At 43.4% G+C, this 21,105-nt stretch overlaps 1 protein-coding gene across 3 annotated transcripts in view; it reads left to right on the top strand.

Moving 5' to 3' along the window:
* The window catches only part of ZFHX3 (zinc finger homeobox 3), a 124,404-nt gene extending 103,865 nt beyond the window's left edge, over window positions 1–20,539 (top strand). For 2 of the 3 annotated variants that reach the window (XM_089672439.1, XM_089672438.1), the window contains exons 7-9: window positions 3,219–3,324; window positions 8,085–13,481; window positions 17,544–20,539. In XM_089672439.1, coding sequence (XP_089528565.1) covers window positions 3,219–3,324; window positions 8,085–13,481; window positions 17,544–19,066 — 7,026 coding nt within the window. In that variant the 3' untranslated portion in view covers window positions 19,067–20,539. The remainder of the gene's footprint in view (window positions 1–3,218; window positions 3,325–8,084; window positions 13,482–17,543) is intronic. The other variant, XM_089672440.1, reaches the window with a different exon arrangement.
* The last annotated feature ends 566 nt before the right edge of the window (window positions 20,540–21,105 follow it).

Here is a 21,105-nt window from a genome sequence, read left to right as displayed (position 1 = left end):
CCACCTTAAATACAAGTGGAACATGTAACATGTTCCAGAAGGTGAACTTCTCCTTTAACCCCTTGACGCTGTTTTTCCGTGGGGTCACATATTTGTGTACATGTCTTTGTGCTGGGAGTGCGCCGCACTGCGCGCTCCCAGCACAAAGACCGCAGTGTCACTGAGAGCCCCGGGTCCCGTTCTAATGATCGGGACCTGGGCCTCCCAATTCCAGGTCACATGATCGCTGTGATAGCCAATCAGAGGCTATCACAGTGATCAGTCACTGTAGCCTGGCCCCCCTGTTTTTTTTCCTCTCTTTATGAATGAAGGAGAGAGATACATTGTAAATAAAGAAAAAATACCTAGATCAAGGTTTGACCTAGTTCAGTGCCAGGGTTATTGTTTGGGTCAGGGTCAAAGGTCAAAAAAATTGGTGACAGTGTGTTTTAGGTAAAAAAAAAAAAAAATGTGCACTATTATTTCTGGGCTGTACTACAGGTACAAACAACAAGTCAAGAGCTGGAGAATTTATTTTGGATTGTTCTTTGGTGGTAGGTTATGGTAGTAACAAGAAACACACAGATAAATATTTTTTACTATTTTGGGCCAGTTTTCCTTTGATAATAAAAAAAAATAATCAGGAGATATCCATTCCCATTTACCACCAAATGAAAGCCCAATTTGTCCTGAAAAAAACACGGTATAATTCACCGGGATGTACAAAGTAGTTGTGATGATACGGACGGTTTTACTAACACATGTCAATGTTGCAAAATTGTGCTTAGGCATTTAGATTTGTTTTACCCTCAGGCATGAAGGGGTTAAAGCCAAAACACAGCCAGGAAACTAGCATATCCAAAAGACAATCTGCAATGACAGCTGTTGCATTTCTTTCATGAAAGGTGCCCTTTAAATAAGGTACCATAGATGTTGACTACAGCATACTTTTTATTCTGCACCCATCGCTGTGACCCCCCAGAGCCCCCTCTACTTCTGGCAGCATGCTGCCTATAGCAGCCTTGACTGTGCCCATGCTGTCTCTTGGTTGTGGAGGTGTAGGGTGTAGTTGAAGACATTTTGTATTTAGATTTTGTGTATGTTTGAACAGAAGGACGTAGCTCACATCTCGTCAAAGGAGATGCATGTGAGTGAAGGGCTGCTCTGTCCCCAAAAATGTAACAAGAAGTAATCTCCCCTGGGACTTTCTTGCAGCCAAAAAGTGACAACCAATAGAAATATTTTATATTTATATTAGTTGTCACTTTTTGGCTGTAAGAAAGTCCCAGGGGAGATTTATTATTTCTTGTTACATGTTTAACATCTCTAGCAATTGAAACCAGACATGTACAGTTGCAGTACATTATGCTGCCTGGGTCTTATACAAGTGATGAGTGAGTGGAGCGGGGCCACAGGCTCGTTGCCTGTGTATTTTCAGATGATGGGCCCGATCCCAGTCCCACCATCTGTGAAAATACACAGGCAACGAGCCTGCATGAGTGCCATTATAGAAAGCAGCTTTCTATGGGGACACTCAGTGGAGGGGAGGAGCCAGGGGTGCCAGCGGGGGACCCAGGAAAAGGATATTTGGGGCCACTTTGTGCAATTCCATTGCACACATCAGGTAGGTATAAACTTGTTTCTAAATTATATTTAAAAAATAAATATGCAAATCACTTTAATGATTCAATAAAGTTGCTTAACGGAGACGTACAGCCAAAGCTCCTTTGGATCACAGGAGTGTAGGTTGCAGTCCTGTGATCTGTTTTCAGCTGAAGCCTGCTGATGGCACTGAGCCAGGCTGGGGAAAGATCCGACTTTAAAGTCGGGATCCACCCCACAGTCTGGAGTGGTAACTGGCTCAGCCTCTCAGCAAGTCACTGAGAGGCTGAGCCAGCTGCTCCCCCCCCCCTTTACAGCCCAGCGCTCCAGTGAGTGTGTTGGGGGGGAGGGCAGAGCAGAGAGTAGCGACTGATGGTTACTGATCTCTGCTCAGAGCGACTGGGAGAACACAGTGATCCATGGTCATGTGATCGCTGAGTTCTCACACTTCAAGCTGGTGGAGGACTGATATTACATCCACTTATTTATTTCAGGTACTTATATAACGCCGTCAATTTACATATATATTGTACATTCACGTCAGTCCCTAACCCTCAAGGAGCGTACAATCTAAGGTCCCTAACCCTCAAGGGGCGTACAATCACATCAGTCCCTAACCCTCAAGGGGTGTACAATCTAAGGTCCCTAACTCACATTCATACATACACTAGGCCCAATGTAGACAGGAGCCAATTCACCTACTACCATGTCTTTGGAGTGTGGGTGGAAACTGGAGTACCTGGTGGAAACCCATGCAGGCACAGGGAGAACATGCAGACTCCAGGCAGGTGGTGGCATGGTTGGCATTCGAACCAACGACCCCAGTACTGCCACGTGGAAGTGCTAACCATTTAGCATCCACCTAGGTAAGTATAACTGGGCAAAAAAAAAAAACTTCTCTTTTTAAAGCTTACAAAAACCTTGCTGTAGACACTACTCTTGTCCAAGCTGAAGCCCCTATGTACCAGACCTTGGTCAATCAACTATAAATTGTCCATGTGCTCCTACCTTCCAATCTCGGAGAATATAGATAGTCTCCTTGGTCAGACTTCCCATGAAAACATGTTTCAGAGCACGTTTTATCCATGTGGTTTCATAGCCAGTCAATCCCATTATTAACGCCTCGGTGTGTCCCAGTAACTGTCTTCTTTTGCAGAACTTATACATCTAAATGACTTTTTTTTTTTTAATTATTATTTCTGCAATACCCCCCCTCTAACACATCTTTGTCTCACTTGGTTTGAGAAAGAAAAAAAAAAAAGTACTTGCAGGCTTCTGCTTTCACTCAGGAACATGGCCCACTCGTCTCTCTTTAGCAGTCTGAATTAATTAGGGGTGTTAATATGTGCTTGGTAGATTAAGAAGGAAAGGGGGGCTCACAGCACATCTCTGTAATTGGCTGCCCCACAGCCTGCGACAAAACACTCTTTGTGATCAAAGTCAGAATTCTGTGGAAAGGGGAAAAAAAATATTAATTAGAAGATTATTCTTTTAGCGTGTACTGATAATTAGAGCCGGCCACCTCCTGAGTGATGAGGAGGTTGTTGAGCAGCTGTGGACACTCTCAGCGATCTGTAGGGTGAGGCATAGATGGTGGCTGACACACTTCTGAAAATCCTCTTCTTCCTTGTCTGCAGGTAACTTCTCCAGAGACGCTCATGCCGAGCAGCATGTTTCTTCCTGTGAACTCACCGGAGCGAGAAAAACCTGCATCAGCCCCAGAAGCTACCGAGAAGGCTTCAGGTAAGAAACCTCTTTTAGGAAAAGGTGTGGGTTCACTCTAGAGACAAGTTCTCTTTACATGCACGTGTCTCTTCTGTGGTGACCAGAACTGCTGCTGTGCTCCTCAGACTTTAGGGGGCCTCATGCTTGAGGGTATCTGAAACTAGCTCTTATTTTGGTCCTCCATAACCAGTCTGGTTCTCCGACCTGTATTCTGCATCAGAAACATGAAAGGGAAAACAAGTGTATTCTCTTGTTCAGGTACTTCACCTATGCTCCATTTACAGTACTGGCAGTCGGGGGTGTAGAGAAGGTATTAGTGTCTCAGAAGCCTTAATAGCAATGGCCATTCCCAGAGTTCCTCCCATTCTTTGAAAGAGAAATTTTGGCTTAAAAAAAAAAAAAATGAATCATACTTACGTAGGTGGATGTAACAGTGATCCAATGTTGCCTCTGAGAACAGAGCGCTCAAATACCACTGATTGCTCAGATCTTGGTCTTCAGGCAACAGAGACAGTCATCAGCTCTCTGCTCTGCCCCTCCAGCACCGAGCTGTGCAGCTTAGCTTGGGCTTTTGACGGCACACTGAGGTGGAACCAGCTGCAGTTCCAGGCAGCTGGGTGGATCCTGCCTTTAAAATCAGGACCTCCCCAGAGCCTGGACTGGCTCCTGTAGGCTTTAGCCCCCAGTCAACTGAAAACGGGTCACAGAACTACATAGTGGTGCACCTCTATGGTTGATAGGAGACGCAAAATAGCTTTGGCCATACTTCTCCTTTAAGACTTACACTGCCCATCACAGTAATGGACAAATAGTGAGAGAGTTGCTGGAGGGGCTGCAGGATCCTCCATGATTACATTGATCACCTACTTCCAGTTCACTTTAAGGGGTGAGGCAAATGAATCCAAATTAGGAATGTATCTTAACAGTCTTAATGTTTTATAATGGACTTTAACAGCTTATGTTGACATGTACATTTTGAATGGAACCCTAAAGCAGCCATTCTCAACCAGAGTTCCTCCAGAGGTTGCTATCGGTCCCTTGAACTGTGGCTGATTAACCTTCCTTTATAGTTTCAGGGCCAATGCCGCTTGGCAGACCCAGCTGCATGATATCAATGATCTTCTTAGTTTTCTATTTCAATATATTTTTTATTAAAGAAGTTTTTGTGTTTATAATACAACAAGCTCACGCAGGGGCAGAGCGGAACAACAACATATATAAGCAGATACAAGTCAGCAGGGTGTATTAGCCCCATAACGGAACATCCAGTGACATCAAGGAGGCACAGCAAAAAGTCGAACCAAATAGTAGCAGCAGTAAGCCATCTTACCGGAAAAAAAAAAGAAACTATAACATAGAAAGATTCAGGGAGAAAACATGGAAGACTAGAAGATTCACAGATCCAGGGCTTGCAGAGGCAAGAACTATAAGGCCATACCTAGTAGGAGGCAGGGAAGAACGTATCCAAGGTTCCCAAACCTTAAGGAATCTCGGATGAGAATCTTGAAGAACACTAGACATCTGTTCATTGATCAGCATAGCATTCATCTGGGTCTTCATCCCCTGGAAGACAACCGAAGTGGTTCTCCAAGCTTGAGCTATAGCACGGTTGGCCGAAATGAATAGGTAGGATGATCATTTCTGCTGAGACCTAGACAGACCCAAAATTGGGTAATGCAGGAGGGCCACTCTTGCATCCCTATGGACTGTTATATGAAATAACATTTGCAGCAAACCAAAAACCGTAGACCAGAAGCCTATCAATCGTGGGCACGACCACCAAATGTGCAAGATGTACCCACGTAGAGCACAGTTCCGGAAACGGCTATCTCTGCCAGTCGGATTAAAGTGAACAGTTCCGAGCGGGGACCCAGTACCACCGCAGGAGAACTTTGTAGGCTGCCTCAAGACTGACGGTATTGAAGGAGATCATCTTAGTTTTCTAATTCTTTTCTGTTACAATATTTTTATTGTTATAAAGCAAAACAAGGGAACAGGTATACAGCAAGCCTTGTAGGCCCTCCAAAGGCACAAAATATCTCGCAACACTGGAGCATTGCATAATTACAAACATATCACATACAACAAAATATAGGAAATATGCATAAAAACACAGTGCAATCTCTATAAATACCTACTTAATGGGAATCTAGCAAGTTGAAAGACTGGGACTGCTAAAACAAGCCCCAGGTATCATAACTACCATAGCCAAGAAAAAAAAAAACATCCCATTGTACATATAAGTATAAGGTGCAAGGAGGCTGTAGCCCAGCAAGGGCCAAAGTATCAATAAGCAGTAAAAACTAAAGAAAGAAAAAAGAAAACAGTTTAAAAAAAAAAGAAAAAAAGGGGGAGCAAGGGAAATAGAAGAAAACAGAAGCCATCCATGTGACCTACCCCATAAAACCAAAGCAGAGCACTCAGCAATACTAGAGCCCAGTTTGTAGGTAATCAATCCAAGGATTCCATACCCAGCAGAAGTATCCAGTAAAATATTAACCAATTTCTCATTAACCATAATCCAAGAGTTTGTTTTTCATCAACGCCAAATCAATCACCAGACCCTTCCATGCCGTAGCAATTGCAATTTAAGCCTCTAGAAACATAAAATATAGTAGGCTCTGAGCAGACCTGGACGCACCCACAATCAGCTCATTAACGCTAGGGTTCTTAGGAACATTAATCATGGTCACCGTAAAGATCAGAGAGTGAACGCGAATCCAGAATCTTTTGACTTTAGGATATGACCACCAAATATGGAAAGTCGTGCCAACATCCCCGAAAGCAGAGGGGAGATGGACCACGGTACATCCGTGATAATCTATTCAGGACCAAATACCACAGAGAAATGACCTTATAACCTGCCTCCACAAGACAGACATTCATAATGCCCCTATGTACCCCAAGGGGCCAATCCTGCCATTCCTTCTCTTCTATGACCTCACCTAAGTCCTTCTCCCAGGCCAACATATGACAGTCTACCCGAATGAGATACAAACAACCTATATAAATCTGAGATGAGGCCCCCCCACCTCCAAACTTCACCACAGAGACTCCTACCTTCGAACACAGAACGTGTAGGAATTCTATGTAAGGAGTGGATAAATTGAAGAATTTGCTGTAGACGATAGTGTTCAGACACAGGCATCCCAAGCTGCAATATAAAACGTGAGGCGGGGAGAATCCCCTTTTGGCCCAAAAAGTGTCCCACTCTATACAATCCTTTATTTATCCCCCAGCGAAATTCCTGAAACCTCAAACCAAGGGGAAATTCTGTTTACGGACAGAGTCCCAAAGGTGCTGAGAGTGAGATAACGTGGGGCAAAGAATCACCCTCCTTCGCCTACGAGGGATCCACATTAAGAGGTTGAGAGACAGAGCCTTACAAGCCTGCGCCTCCAATTCTAACCAGTCCAGCCAATAGAACACAGCATAAATTTGCGAAAAATGCGTAATCTGAGCTGCCCGATAATATTTCCTAAGGTCTGGGACCCCCAAACTCACGTGATACATATAGCATCCGCCTTTGTACTCTATGGCCTCAATTACCCCAAATAAAGTGCATCAGCTTGTTCTGGAATCTACATAGGTCAGCCGCCGAAACCACAATAGGCAAAGTGCAGAAATAATAAAGAATTTTAGGCAATACCACCATCTTAAACGTTGCTATCCTACCCATCCAAGACAAAGCCGGACCATTGGTCAACATCCCTCAAGAAGTGCACCCATAAAGGTATATAATTAGCCTTTTAAAGTGATGCTATAGAGGCCGTAAGCTTAACCCCTAAGTACGGCAGAGAGTACAACTGCCAAGCAAAAGTGAAATTGTTCTGTATACTCCGAACAACCTCCGCCTCCAAATTGATGGCGAGAGCCTCAGACTTCTTCCAATTCACCTCCAAACCAGAAATATGATGAAATCGAGACAATAAAGCTATGGGAGTGAGGTATGAGTGGACGTAAGAAAAAGGAGCATATTATCTGCAAAGTGTGCACATTTGTGTTTCCAATGCCCACTATCTACCCCCAAAATGTCAGGGTGATTCCTAACAGCCACCGCCAAAGTTTCAATCGTAATAACAAACAATAACGGTGATAGGGGGCAACCTTGACAGGTGCCAGATGCAATCGAAATAAAATCCGAATCCAACTCTTTTCAATGGTCACAAATGTAAGTGGCATTTTTCCTCCAAGACCTGAAAGTTATTTCAAGGGGTTCCTGTGGGTAAAAAGGTTGAGAGAAAGGATGCCCTAAAGCAAGGAGTCTCCATACTTGTGGGGAAACAAAAATGCCAGTTTACTGCTCTTCAAACTTTAAGGTGGGCAGTGGGAGTGGAAAATACCTTGACATTGATGACTCAGGCTTGGTGGTCAGTGGGAATAAAGAAAATAAAATTCATTGGTGTCAGTAGGAGGAATAGTTCCACATCTCTAGTGTCAGTAGTATGATTAGTAGCCCAAGGACCAGATGAAGGTAAGCAAAGGGCTGCAGATTGGAGACCCCTCACCAAAAGCAATATTAAAATAGTTGGCAGTGCATATGCTATGCACTCCTTTATAAAAGGTTGAATTGATTGTGTAATTCGGTGCATAATAATGTTTCATTAATACAACATATTGTAGAGCCTGAATGTATCCCCAGGAAGAACATTTGGGGCAACCGCAAATTACAGGCAAAAACTGTTGAGTAATTGAATTTCTCATTCAATAGGGCGAATTGGGAAAGGGTGCCTGTTGCAAGTCTGTATTATAACAGTGCATTTTTTTTCCCTCCATAGAACCCATTGAAGCTTTGTCTAAGAATGCAGTTGTCCCTGAAATGACTGAGCTGACTACAGAACAGAGAGCACCCACCATCGACAACTCCACCAGAGAAGATTCTGGATTCTTGTGCTGGAAGAAAGGATGTAACCAAGTGTTTAAAACCTCCGCTGCGCTACAAAACCATTTCAACGAGATTCACAACAAGCGTCCTCAATTGCCAGTTTCTGACCGCCATGTTTACAAGTACCGTTGCAACCAATGCAGCTTAGCTTTCAAAACTATCGAGAAACTTCAGCTCCATTCACAGTATCATGTGATCCGTGCAGCCACCATGTGCTGTCTTTGCCAGAGGAGCTTCCGCACATTCCAAGCCCTTAAGAAGCATCTAGAGACCAGCCATCTGGAGTTGAGCGAGTCTGACATCCAGCAGCTGTACAGCGGCCTTTTGGTGAATGGAGACCTTACAAGCATGGGAGAGCCAGCTATGTCTGATGACCAAAGCATGCTAGTAGATGATGACAAGGAGGATGAGAGTGACCTAGAGGAAAAGCAGAGTCCCACAGGAAGCGATTCAGGTTCCATACAAGAAGACTCCGGTTCTGAACCTAAACGAGCTCTTCCCTTCCGTAAAGGCCCAAATTTTACTATGGAAAAGTTTTTGGACCCCTCTCGACCCTACAAGTGCACAGTATGCAAAGAGTCGTTCACTCAGAAGAACATTCTGCTGGTGCATTACAATTCTGTGTCACATCTGCATAAACTTAAAAGAGCCCTGCAAGATTCAACCACCGGGCAACCGGAACCCACCAACAGCCCCGATAATAAACCATTTAAGTGTAACACTTGCAATGTTGCATACAGCCAGAGCTCCACCCTAGAAATTCACATGAGGTCTGTATTGCATCAAACCAAGGCTCGTGCAGCAAAGCTGGAAGCAGCAGGTGGCAGCAGCACAGTTGGCTCCAATAGTACTTGCCCATCCGCAACCTCCACAACGACATCCAGCCCTGTCACCGCCACATCAAGCTGCACAACCACAGCAACGAGCTCCAGTTTTGTGAGCCAAATGCCCACTGAACCTGTAGTCAGTGCTGGCACAAGCAACCTGCTTACTTCTACTGTCCCCTGCCCACCTGAACATAAAGAAGTGAACCGTAAGAAACTGGCAGACATGATAGCTTCACGACAACAACAGCAGCAGCATCAACAGCAGCAAGCCCAAACTCTGGTCCAGGCTCAGGCACAAGTGCAAGCCCAGTTGCAGCAAGAACTCCAACAACAAGCTGCTATTCTGCAGTCTCAGCTATTAAATCCCACTTTGCTTCCCCACTTTCCTATGACCACAGAGACATTACTTCAGCTCCAACAGCAGCAACACCTTCTGTTTCCCTTTTACATCCCTAGTACAGACTTTCAGTTCACCCCAGAGGTTAGTTTGCCCTTGACCAGTGGTACACTTACATTGACAGGAAGTGGCCCTGGTATCCTGGAAGACCTAAAGACTCCGCTACAACTTTCCCAACAGTCACACCCTCATCACCAACATCTCCTGCAACAACAGTCAAGCCAAATGTGTATGTCAGAACCACATTCCACTCTCCTGCAACTTCCGGAACTAAAGAACAAATCTACAAAGGAAAACCTCAAGGAACTAAAGAAAGAAAAAGAATTCGCTGAAAGAAATGACGACACTACAGTAGTAAATGAGTTGGTGCCCGATGGTCTAAAATGTAAAGACAAGAAAGAGCCTACAGCCAGTTCCAGCTCTGACTGTACTCTGCTTCCACCTCGCATTGCATCAGATGCTCGAGGTAATGCCACCAAAGCCTTGCTTGAAAATTTTGGGTTTGAGCTGGTTATTCAGTACAATGAAAACAAGCAGAAAGTGCAGAAGAAAACTGGGAAGAATGAACAGACTGACAGCTTGGAGAAATTGGAATGCAATTCATGTGGGAAATTTTTTTCTAACATCCTTATTTTAAAAAGCCACCAGGAACACGTCCACCAACGTTATTTACCATTTAAGCAACTTGAACACTTTGCAAAACAATACAGAGACCAATATGATAAGTTATATCCGTTGAGGCCCCAAACACCAGAGACAGCTCCACCGCCCCCACCTCCACCCCCACCTCCTCCTCCAGCAACCCCACAGCCAGCTATCACACCAACTATTCCTACTACTGCACCTCCACTCACCCCACCCAGCATTTCACCTGCACAGACATCGGTGTCTCTGGCTCAACTGTCAATGCCAATGGAGCTGCCTATTTTTCCACCCCTTATGATGCAACCTATGCCACTGCAAACTATGCCAGCACAGCTGACATCTCAGTTGACTCCAGTAGAAACTCTTTCTGCAGACTTGGCTCAGCTTTATCAGCATCAACTTAATCCCAGTCTTCTACAACAGCAGAACAAAAGACCACGTACCAGAATCACTGATGACCAACTAAGAGTGTTACGGCAGTATTTTGACATCAACAATTCCCCAAGTGAGGAACAGATCAAAGAAATGTCTGATAAGTCTGGATTACCCCAAAAAGTTATCAAACACTGGTTTAGAAACACCCTCTTTAAGGAGCGTCAACGAAACAAAGACTCTCCTTACAATTTCAATAACCCCCCCATTACTAGTTTAGAAGAATTAAAGATGGACTCTAGACCTCCATCACCAGAACCTCAAAAGCATGAATACTGGGGAAGTAAGAGGTCTTCCAGGACACGGTTTACAGACTACCAGCTCCGTGTTCTTCAAGATTTTTTTGATGCCAATGCTTATCCAAAGGATGATGAATTTGAGCAACTTTCCAGTCTGTTAAACCTTCCCACGCGTGTTATTGTTGTCTGGTTTCAGAATGCACGGCAAAAAGCAAGAAAAAATTATGAAAATCAAGGAGATGGCAAGGAAGGTGAGAGACGTGAATTGACAAATGACCGGTATATTCGTACTAGCAACCTAAACTACCAGTGCAAAAAATGTAGTTTGGTCTTTCAGAGGATCTTTGACCTCATCAAACATCAGAAAAAACTGTGTTACAAAGATGAGGATGAAGATATGCAAGATGACAGCCAAAATGAAGATTCTATGGATGCCACTGATATGCTGACACCTTCAAGTTCCTCATGTAGCACCCCTATGCCCTTTCAGACCTATAGTACTGCTGGCACAGCATCCACAAATGCTGGTTTCTCACAGCAGATGATGGATCTAGATGATGCGATAATGTGTAGTTCCAAGCTAGAGGCTTTAAATGATGATAAACCAAAGCATTATGAAATTCCAAGGACACAGCAAAACCAAACACAAGAACAGCCATTTCAACCAAAGCAAGAGCCACAGCAGCCTCAAACCACACAATCTCAACCTCCACAACAGGACCAATTGGAACAAAAAGTTACTACAACACCACAGAAACATCTGTCCTTATCATCTCCATCCACACAACCCTCCCACTGCTCCCTTACACAGTCAAGTCCCAATACGTCTCAAATTTCACACCACTCTATGAAGCCTCTTCACTCATCAACTCCACAGCAGTTAGCTAATTTGCCTCCTCAGCTAATTCCCTATCAGTGTGATCAATGCAAACTGGCCTTCCCATCTTTTGAGCACTGGCAGGAACACCAACAGTTGCATTTTCTTAGTGCTCAAAACCAGTTTATTCATCCTCAGTTTTTAGACAGACCAATGGATATGCCCTTCATGCTATTTGATCCCAGTAATCCATTACTAGCAAGCCAGCTGCTTTCTGGAGGACTTTCTCAAATGCCAACTGGCTCAGCTACTTCTCCTTCAGCACCATCATCCACAATGAACACCTTAAAAAGGAAGCTTGAGGAAAAGGCTAGTGCAAGCCCAGGGGAGAACGATAGTGGGACTGGTGGAGAAGAACCTCAAAGGGACAAGCGCCTGCGAACCACAATTACACCAGAACAGCTGGAAATATTATATCAGAAGTATCTGCTGGATTCTAACCCAACACGTAAAATGCTTGATCATATTGCCCATGAAGTGGGTTTGAAGAAGCGCGTTGTTCAAGTTTGGTTTCAAAATACTCGGGCAAGGGAAAGAAAGGGACAGTTTCGAGCGGTTGGTCCAGCCCAAGCTCATAGGCGCTGCCCATTTTGCAGAGCTTTGTTTAAGGCAAAAACTGCTTTAGAAGCTCACATACGATCTCGCCATTGGCATGAGGCAAAAAGAGCTGGCTATAACATGAGTTTATCTACAATGCTTGTTGACTGTGATGGCAGTTTGCAGTTGAAAGGAGATCTTTTTGACAATACTTCCTTTCATAACATACCCCACAGCAGCAGTGACGGACCGTGCATTTCCTTGTCTCCGGTGGGCAAATCTATGGATCTTTCACCTAGAACACTGCTCAGTCCATCTTCTATTAAAGTTGAAGGGTCCGAAGACTTTGAAAGCCCCTCGATGTCATCTGTCAATTTGAGCTTTGATCAAGCTAAGTTGGACAATGATGACTGCTCCTCTGTGAATACTGCTTTAACAGATACAACAACAGGAGATGAAGGAAATGCAGACAATGACAGCACCACAGGTATTCTTGCTGAAACAAAATCTGCATCTATAACGAGCGAAGGCTTGCCAAAGTCTGCCATTATGGCAATGTCTGAGTATGAGGACCAAATGTCTTCTGGTTTAGTCAGCCCCGCCCCAAGCTTTTACAGCAAAGAGTATGAGAATGAAGGCATTATTGATTATAGTGAAACTTCCAGCCTTGCTGACCCATGCTCTCCTAGCCCAGGTGCAAGTGGTTCAGCAGGCAAGTCAGGTGATAGCGGAGACCGCCCTGGTCAAAAGCGTTTTAGAACGCAAATGACTAACCTTCAACTAAAAGTTCTTAAGTCCTGTTTTAATGATTACAGAACACCCACCATGCTGGAGTGTGAAGTTTTGGGCAATGATATCGGACTGCCAAAGAGAGTTGTACAGGTCTGGTTTCAGAATGCCCGGGCAAAGGAAAAGAAGGCTAAACTAAACATGGCCAAGCACTTCGGAATAAACCAAACCAATTATGAGGGACCTAAAACAGAGTGCACTTTGTGTGGCGTGAAATACAGCGCACGTCTGTCTGTGCGGGATCATATCTTCTCCCAGCAACATATCTCCAAAGTTAAGGACGCTATAGGAAGCCAGTTGGACAAGGAGAAAGAATACTTTGATCCAGCCACTGTTCGTCAGTTAATGGCTCAGCAAGAGTTGGATCGCATTAAAAAAGCCAATGAGGTTTTGGGTCTGACCCCTCAGCAACAGGCTATATTTGATAACCCTCCCCTGCAAGCACTCAATCTTCCAACACCCTACCCAGCTCTCCAAGGCATCCCTCCAGTACTGTTGCCAGGTCTCAGCAGCCCAACTTTGCCAGGATTCACTCCCTCTAACACAGGTGGGCACAAGATAAGAGCACTTGGTAGTGAAAGTGTGCTGGTGTTAGGGTAAGAGAGACATGTTGGCCCTTCAACTACACTCAAACCCTATATTACATGAATTTTAAATTTTGTGATTTCTGAAATATAAAATTGTGTAAATTTATTACCTGATTTACCAGCCAAAGCTCTTATCAATGTCTAATTCAGAGATTAGACATTAAAATTGCCAAACAAGTAAAACTCTACCAAAATATTTTATAAATGCATACCAAGTCCCAAAGAATGCACTTAGTATTCAGATCACAAAGAACACAGTTGGCCAGGAAGAGACCTTCCACCGTTAACCAGTGGTGATCTGAAGAGAATTTGTAGGATTTCTGTGTCCTTCTGTACCTACAATGATAATTTAAGCTCCTAGTAACAGGTGAATTCTTTAGATTTAGTCATTTCAGTCTCTGCATAGAGAGCGTTTGTTTCTTAGAACACCAAGTTGTTTGCATTTTCCTTTCGTAGAAGGCACTCTAGCAAGTTCTGTATTTCAATTAAGAAGCACTACCCTCATAAGAATATTATTTGCCCAATGGCAAGGCAGGCTAGATATTATGTAAGCCTTATATTAGAATAATCTATATGTGGAATTTAATATCTGGAAAATCCTTCTGTTTAAAGGAAGATCTGGTAATAAATATATTTTACTGAATCTCTTTAATAGATGTAGACAAATTAGTCTACATGGGTTTTTTTTTTTTTTGGTCCATTTTCTTATTGTATTTATGATTTGTCTGAGGTGAGATTGTGTTTATGGCTGAAATGAGAAGAATGGCTGTAATAATTATATCTTTAGTATGGGTGATGACTGTGGTAATGTATATCTTTAGTATTGGTGATGTTCATTACTGGCTCTTAGACTCGCTAGTGTCCAGCGATATTTTCCAGAATAAGGAAGGGTCTACTTTAAAGGACACAGTCACCTCAAATGATGTCAGTAATAGGAAGAGTATGGTGAGAGGTGTGAGGGGGTATTTATAATGCCCCTTTTCTCCAGCAGCACATTCTCTCCCTCCATTCAGTCACCTGGAAGTGAAGAAAATACCTGCTACTTTGGCGTATTGGACAGCATGTACCATTGTAGGTAGTTGGTGATTGGCACAGCGCTGTCACATGTGGGTGGGGAAACTGGCTTTAGCCACTATGTTAGCTTTGACTAGAACAACATGAAACTTAAGCCAGCCATAGATGGTTTGAATCTCAGCCAGTTCAGCAGGAACCAACCAAGATTTAAACCATGTATGGGCAGGCCGATTATACTCAAGGTGATCCATCTATCAACTTGGGTACAGCCAGCATGTTGGACTTTTACAAGCGATCATTGCCAATTGCCATAGCCGCTAGCAGTAATCACTGTATTTTCCCCCCACGAGGACACTATAGCTCTGCAGGAGGCACCCCCCCCCCCATTAACATTAAATTTGTTTTGGTTGCAGGAAAGAAAATCACAATTTTCCCACCCACATGTGACAGTGCTGTGCCAATCACCAACTACATACACTGGTACATGCTCCCCAAGCCTTAGACATGGCTTCCCTTTCTTTTTCTTGGTGGCTGAATGGAGTGGTGGGGGGATAGAAGGAAAGGCTAGTGTGTGCTGCTTGGGAGGGGGATAGTAAAGCAAACCTGGTTCACCTTTAAGGATTATATGGATACAGATTTTAGTAAGTGTGTTGTAAATAGAGAAGCACAAAGCCACTTTCACACAGGCACTCCAATCAGGTCCACCTGTCAGTTTTTCAAGCAAACTTCATCAGATGGTCAAAACAAATATGGAAGGAGATCTGTCCTCCATCTAGGAGGTGGTTGGAGCAGAGGGCAGTTGGGTGTAAACTGATAGTCCGTTTATTCCCGGCTGCCCATAGAGCAGAGCAGGCTCTGTCCATGTCTGCTCTGAACAAACTGAGGGGGACACAGACCTATCATCTCTGCTCTGCTGAGCAGGGGATCAGCAGACAGATTTCTTGCACAAATTGGATTCCACCCCATGTGAAACAGAGCCTAATAGTTTCATGGCTGACCCAGAACTCTTGCAGGAAAATAAATCAAATATGGGCACTCCACACTAGATACCAACACCTTTGCTATGTCAATCACACCACAGTTTTCATTCTTTACACTTCACAAACACTTATTAGGGTTGGTCCCTCAGGAATAAGTCCTCATGCACACTTGACGTTTTTACAGCGGCTGTTTTTGTCTTTTGATGTTTTTTTTTTTCTGCAGCTAGTAAACCCCCCAGCATGCTATCTTATGTGTCCATGCACACATAGACTGGAATCAACGTTTTTTGGCAGGGACGTTTTATGGCTGGAAAAAAAGCCCAGAACTAGTAGATTTCTAGAGGCGTTTTTTAGCTGTAAAAACGCGGCAAACCAGCGTTTTTAGACTTTTTATGAGTAAAAAAAAAATCTAAAAAATGCAGCAAAACACAAATACAAAAACGCTAAAAAAAAAACAAAACGCTGAAATAAGTTTTTAACGGGACATTACACAGCTAATGTTACCAGCGTTATTAAAACGCCCCGTGTGCATGGAGCCTTGTAATCAATCCAGACTGCCATAAATTGTAAATATATGTTTATTTCTACAGATTTCAATCTCCATCAGGCCAAAGCTGACATTTGTAATGCCCCATGAGGTCTTGTGCAGCTTATTGCTCCATCCCCACACTGGTAACTGCCAAAACGTATCACTACACTTTCCCGCTTTCACCAGATAGGGAGTGAGTGAAGCAACACAACATCGTACACACGTAAAGGCCTGCCAGGTGTTTTATCAGCTTTCACGCCCGATCCAAAATGATCAAATAAAAATTACTTCAGATAAATCTTGGAGGCAGTGCAATTTTTCAGCCTTGTACTGCCATTGAGTTGCCCATTCCACATTATCCAGGTGCATTTGACTGGAGTAGCAGCATTTTGCCCAGAACAACTGGAACATGAAGACCATCTAAAACCATTTTCCTCTTGGAGAGTAGAAAAGGATTTCGACCTTTTTTTCTTTTATCTTCTCACTTCTCCCTATTTGCCCTGGTGTCCACTGTTCTGTATTGTGTCTTAAGAGTGGAACTGAAAGGAAATCGTCCCACACAGGCATAAAACGTTTTAGCCATTTCATTGTGCTGAGGAATATTAATATACATTGTAGACAGGAAGGGTAAAGCACCCTTCTGTCATGAAAGGAAGACATGCATGGTCTCCACCCCTCAAGAACCAGTGTCCATTGACTCCATTCTTGACAATGTTTTTTAATCATAGAATCCAAAGTAGAAAATCTGTATATCTTAATCAAACATTACAGGAATAGATTCTTAGGCAATGGGTCATACATTGCTACCTTTCGGTGATTAGATACTGGCAAAAAAAAAAAAAAAACAACTCTGCTGGAACCACACACCAGTGTATCCATATAACTCTGCCAACTCCACGAGGCTCTGTTTATGGCTAGTGTCCTTAGGTGATGGACACCTATTTAAGAAGATTTATTTCTATTTTTCCTTTCTTCAACTGACACATCTACCAAGATTTGAGTTATTATTGCTCACTAAAGTAGAAAATCTGTATTTTTCTATAAACATAGAAAGATATTTACAAAAGAGAAAGTGGAGAACCAGTCTTGCTCGACTTCCCCCAGAGAATTAAAGATGAAACTTCCTTGATTGCCGTTTGCTTGGTGTTTTCTTTTTAAGTCCACTTTGTTCCAAATGTTTGGAGGCACAGATAAGAGATAGTAGGGTTGATTTACTAAACCTGGAGGGTGCAAACTCTGGTGCAGCTCTGCATAGAAACCAATCGGCTTCCGGGTTTTTTGTCAAAGCGTAATTGAACAAATTAAAGTTAGAAGCTGGTTGGCTACTATGTACAGCTACACAATATTTTCCACTCTCCAGTTTTACTACATTGGCTCCAGTACATGCTCTTAGCTTGTTTGGGTGTGTGTTGTGTTTTAGATTACCTCTACTACTTCTTTAAACTCTTTCTACAGTCTAGTTCTTCTGTGTGATTCTTCTCTTTGTGGTTCTTTTTTAGCTTTAAGTTCTCCAAAATCCAGTGTGATGGGAGTGTCCAACACCACCGTCCCTTCCCCTGGCCTTCCAACTTCTGGACAACCAAATAAACAACCTCCCAAATCATTAAGCCCGACCATTCCATCACAGACTCACCTATTACCTGCATCCCAGTCCCAAGAGTTGCTGAAGGAAAAAGAAAGTGAGAAGGTGAAAGAGAAGGAAAGGGGGAAAGGCAAGGGAGATCCATCACTTGTGCTCAAAAAAGAGAAAGGAGAGACTCTAGCTTCAACATCCAGCTCAATGCCGGGTATGGAGTATATAGTAGACTCATCCCAGCTCCAGGCTTTACAAGCAGCTTTGACTTCCGATCCATCTGCCCTGCTCACCAGCCCATTTCTTCCATACTTTGTCCCTGGGTTTTCACCCTACTACGGCGCTCAGATCCCTGGAACGTTACCAGGTGGTTACCTGCAGCCAATGTATGGGATGGAAGGTCTGTTCCCATACAACCCTGCTATCTCCCAAGCTTTGATGGGGCTTTCACCAAGCTCTTTACTTCAACAGTATCAGCAGTACCAGCAGAGCTTACAGGAAGCACTACAGCAGCAGCAGCGGCAACTCCAAATGCAGCAAAAACAACAGCAGCAACACCATCATCATCATCATCAGAGACTGCAGCAGCAACAACAACCCAAAGCAAGCCAAACCCCAACTCCTTCTGTTGTTTCCCCTTCAGAAAAATATCCTGCCAAAGACTCCCTTAAGCTGGAAGAGCAGAATCCTGTGGCCCTTGAGGTATCGCACTCTAACAAGCCTCCAGAACATCAAGAAGCAGAAAGCCAAGTTGCGGATTGTCTCTTGGACCCCTTTATTGTCCCAAAGGTGCAGTACAAGTTGGTCTGCCGGAAGTGTGAGCTAAGCTTCAGCAGCGAGGAGGCGGCTATCAGCCACCTGAAGTCCCTCTGCTTCTTTGGCCAATCTGTGGTGAACCTGCAAGAACTGGTGACATGCATCCCCACTGGTGACTGCAGCGGTTCATACCGCTGTCTAGGGTGTGAGGCCACGCTGTGTGGGGGCGATGCACTGCGTCAACATCTGGAGTCACCCTTGCACAAACACAGAACAATCAAAAGAACAGCAAGAAACGCCAAAGAGCACCCTAGTTTATTACCTCACTCCGCCTGCTTCCCCAATCCTGACACCGCATCTACCTCTCAGTCTGCTGCTGACTCCAAAGCCAGCCTCTCACCCCCTTCCCCCTCTGCTTCTCCCCACGCCACCACCAAGTCCTGGTCTCACAGTACGCCCAGAAAACCTCCGCCTCCCCCCACGCTCTCCTCATCTTCAACAGTTACCTCAAGTCCGTGCAGCACCTCAGGGGTTGCGACCTCCTTTCCAACAGACGTTTTCTCTGAGGAGTCGGACTCGGACCTCAGCCAAAAGTCTGACAGGGCGGGAAGTCCACTAGGCGCTCCTGAGAACCCAAGCTGTCATGAGGATGGCTCTCGAACTGCTGTGGGAGTGGGTTCTTTACGATTGTAGACTTCGGAGATGGACGATGATGAAAATAATAATAAATATGAATTTTAAATAATAAAAAAAGATAAATAACAAACCAATTTCACAAACAAAAAAATACTGCAATTTCCAAAGCTTCTAACCAAAAAAAGGACCCCTTCCCTTCCCCAGTATGAATTTCTTCATTCCTACACCTGCCCCTCTGCCCTGTTTTCCCCTCTACTGTCACATTGGGCCCCTTTCAGAGGGAACTGGGTCCAACTCCATTTCCCCCCCTTCTATGGAGTTTGGTCACCCGGAGGTGACAGCCCTTTTCTGCTTACCCTGCGAAAGCTTTGTTAAGAAAAAAAAACCAATGGAATTATTGTGTTATTCTCAGGTCAAATGTTCACACCGTGTTCTGACTCTGGTCTTGGAATTTTATATATACATATATATGGATAGGAATATATATGTGTGTATATATGTATTTATTTTATTTTATTTTTTTCTGTTCAGTAACTGAATTTTTTTTTTTTAAGTAATTGCTAACAACCGGTCAGAAAAAAAGATTCAGGACTGGGTTTTAAATGATAATAAAAAAGAAAACAAAAAAAAAAAAAAAAAGCTGCCTCCCAAGGGACGAATCGTTTCGGGTGGCATTCGTACTTTATAATTTTCACATCCGGGAACCACAGCTCCAAAAATATATATATATATAAATATATATACTTTAATGAATTACGAACAGACTTTCTATATTTCTTGTAGATGAGGCCATTGAATCAAGACAGTTTTCAGAAATGGATAAGATCCTTTGTACTTTTTTCTTTTTTGTGTCCATATGACGTTACTCATCAAGCCATTTGTTTTTTCTGGTCACAAGGTGGCCGACCCAAACACATTGTCAAGATCAGTAACCCTTAGCTCTTTAACCAAAAGAAAACCCCCCTTCCCCTCTTTTTTTATTTTTGTTTTTAACTATAATATTTTTAAGAAAAATTAGCTCTTACCAGCAGGGATCTGTCACTGCTACTTAATTTTATTTACATTTTTATTTCCCAATGGGACAAATAGCTCTTCATAGCCTGCGTTTAGCAGTGCTGTACATAGTGTGTTACAGGCACATGCCCCGCCCCTGAGGAGCTTATTCTCTCAACAAATGCCAATGTTGGGATTTTGGGGAAAGAGGGTTTGCTGGTAAAGGTGTATTATTCCCTGTTGTTTGGTGTTTGTATTCTGCACACTTACCCCAACCCCAGTGTTACCTGTTGACTCTGTTTCATGTCAATAGACAGAGGTCTGTTCTGTTAAAAAAAAAAAAAAGAGAAAAAAAAAGTGGAAAAGAGTTAACCATTTGTATGTATACATGTGTGTGTATATGTATGCATAGATACATGGTCACACACCGACGTGTGCACACACATTTAATTTCTTTTTTTTGAATGAAATCTGATGCTTTAAATAAAATCCAAAGATAAGCCTCCCTTGTGTCTTGGCGCGGAAGGCTTTGTTTGACTTGACGTGTTTTCTATGTTAAAAATACTTTCAGGGGCTACTTATGGGTCATGTGATCAAATGTATCCAAGATTACAGCAAAGGAATTTGGTAAAAATGCATCTTGCCTTGTATGTCCTGGTATATGAATTGCCTGTGCCACCGTATAACAATCATATTCAAACTCTGCATAAAACCTTGTAGGGAATGGTTGTTTTGAGTCTATACAGACAGTCCTTCAAAGAGAACCTGCCAAAACTTGACCAATGCAGGAAGTGAATATTCAAAGTTTGAATTATAACTGTGCAGGGCTTACATTGTCTGATCCGGACACTCCAGAGCAGGGGTCTCCAAACGTTCTAAAGAAAAGGGCCAAAGGACTGTTCTTCAGACTTTAGGGGGGGCCGGACTGTGGCCACTGGGAATAGAAAACAATGTCTCAGGCTTGGTTGTCTGTGGGATTACAAAAATTACATGGTACCTATGGTCTGAAGGAGAAAGCATGCTCCAACATGAGTTATGGTGGCAATTGCTGGTATCAGTGGGAAGAATAGTGCTCCATCGTTAGGGTCAATGGAAGGAATAGT

This window comes from Staurois parvus, unplaced genomic scaffold (assembly GCF_062004578.1).
Source record: "Staurois parvus isolate SC_StPar_1 unplaced genomic scaffold, SC_StPar_1.0 ptg000127l, whole genome shotgun sequence".
Lineage (NCBI taxonomy): Eukaryota > Metazoa > Chordata > Amphibia > Anura > Ranidae > Staurois > Staurois parvus.
The sequence above is the reverse complement of the archived record's forward strand: the minus strand, read 5'-3'. Positions and strand labels throughout refer to the sequence as shown.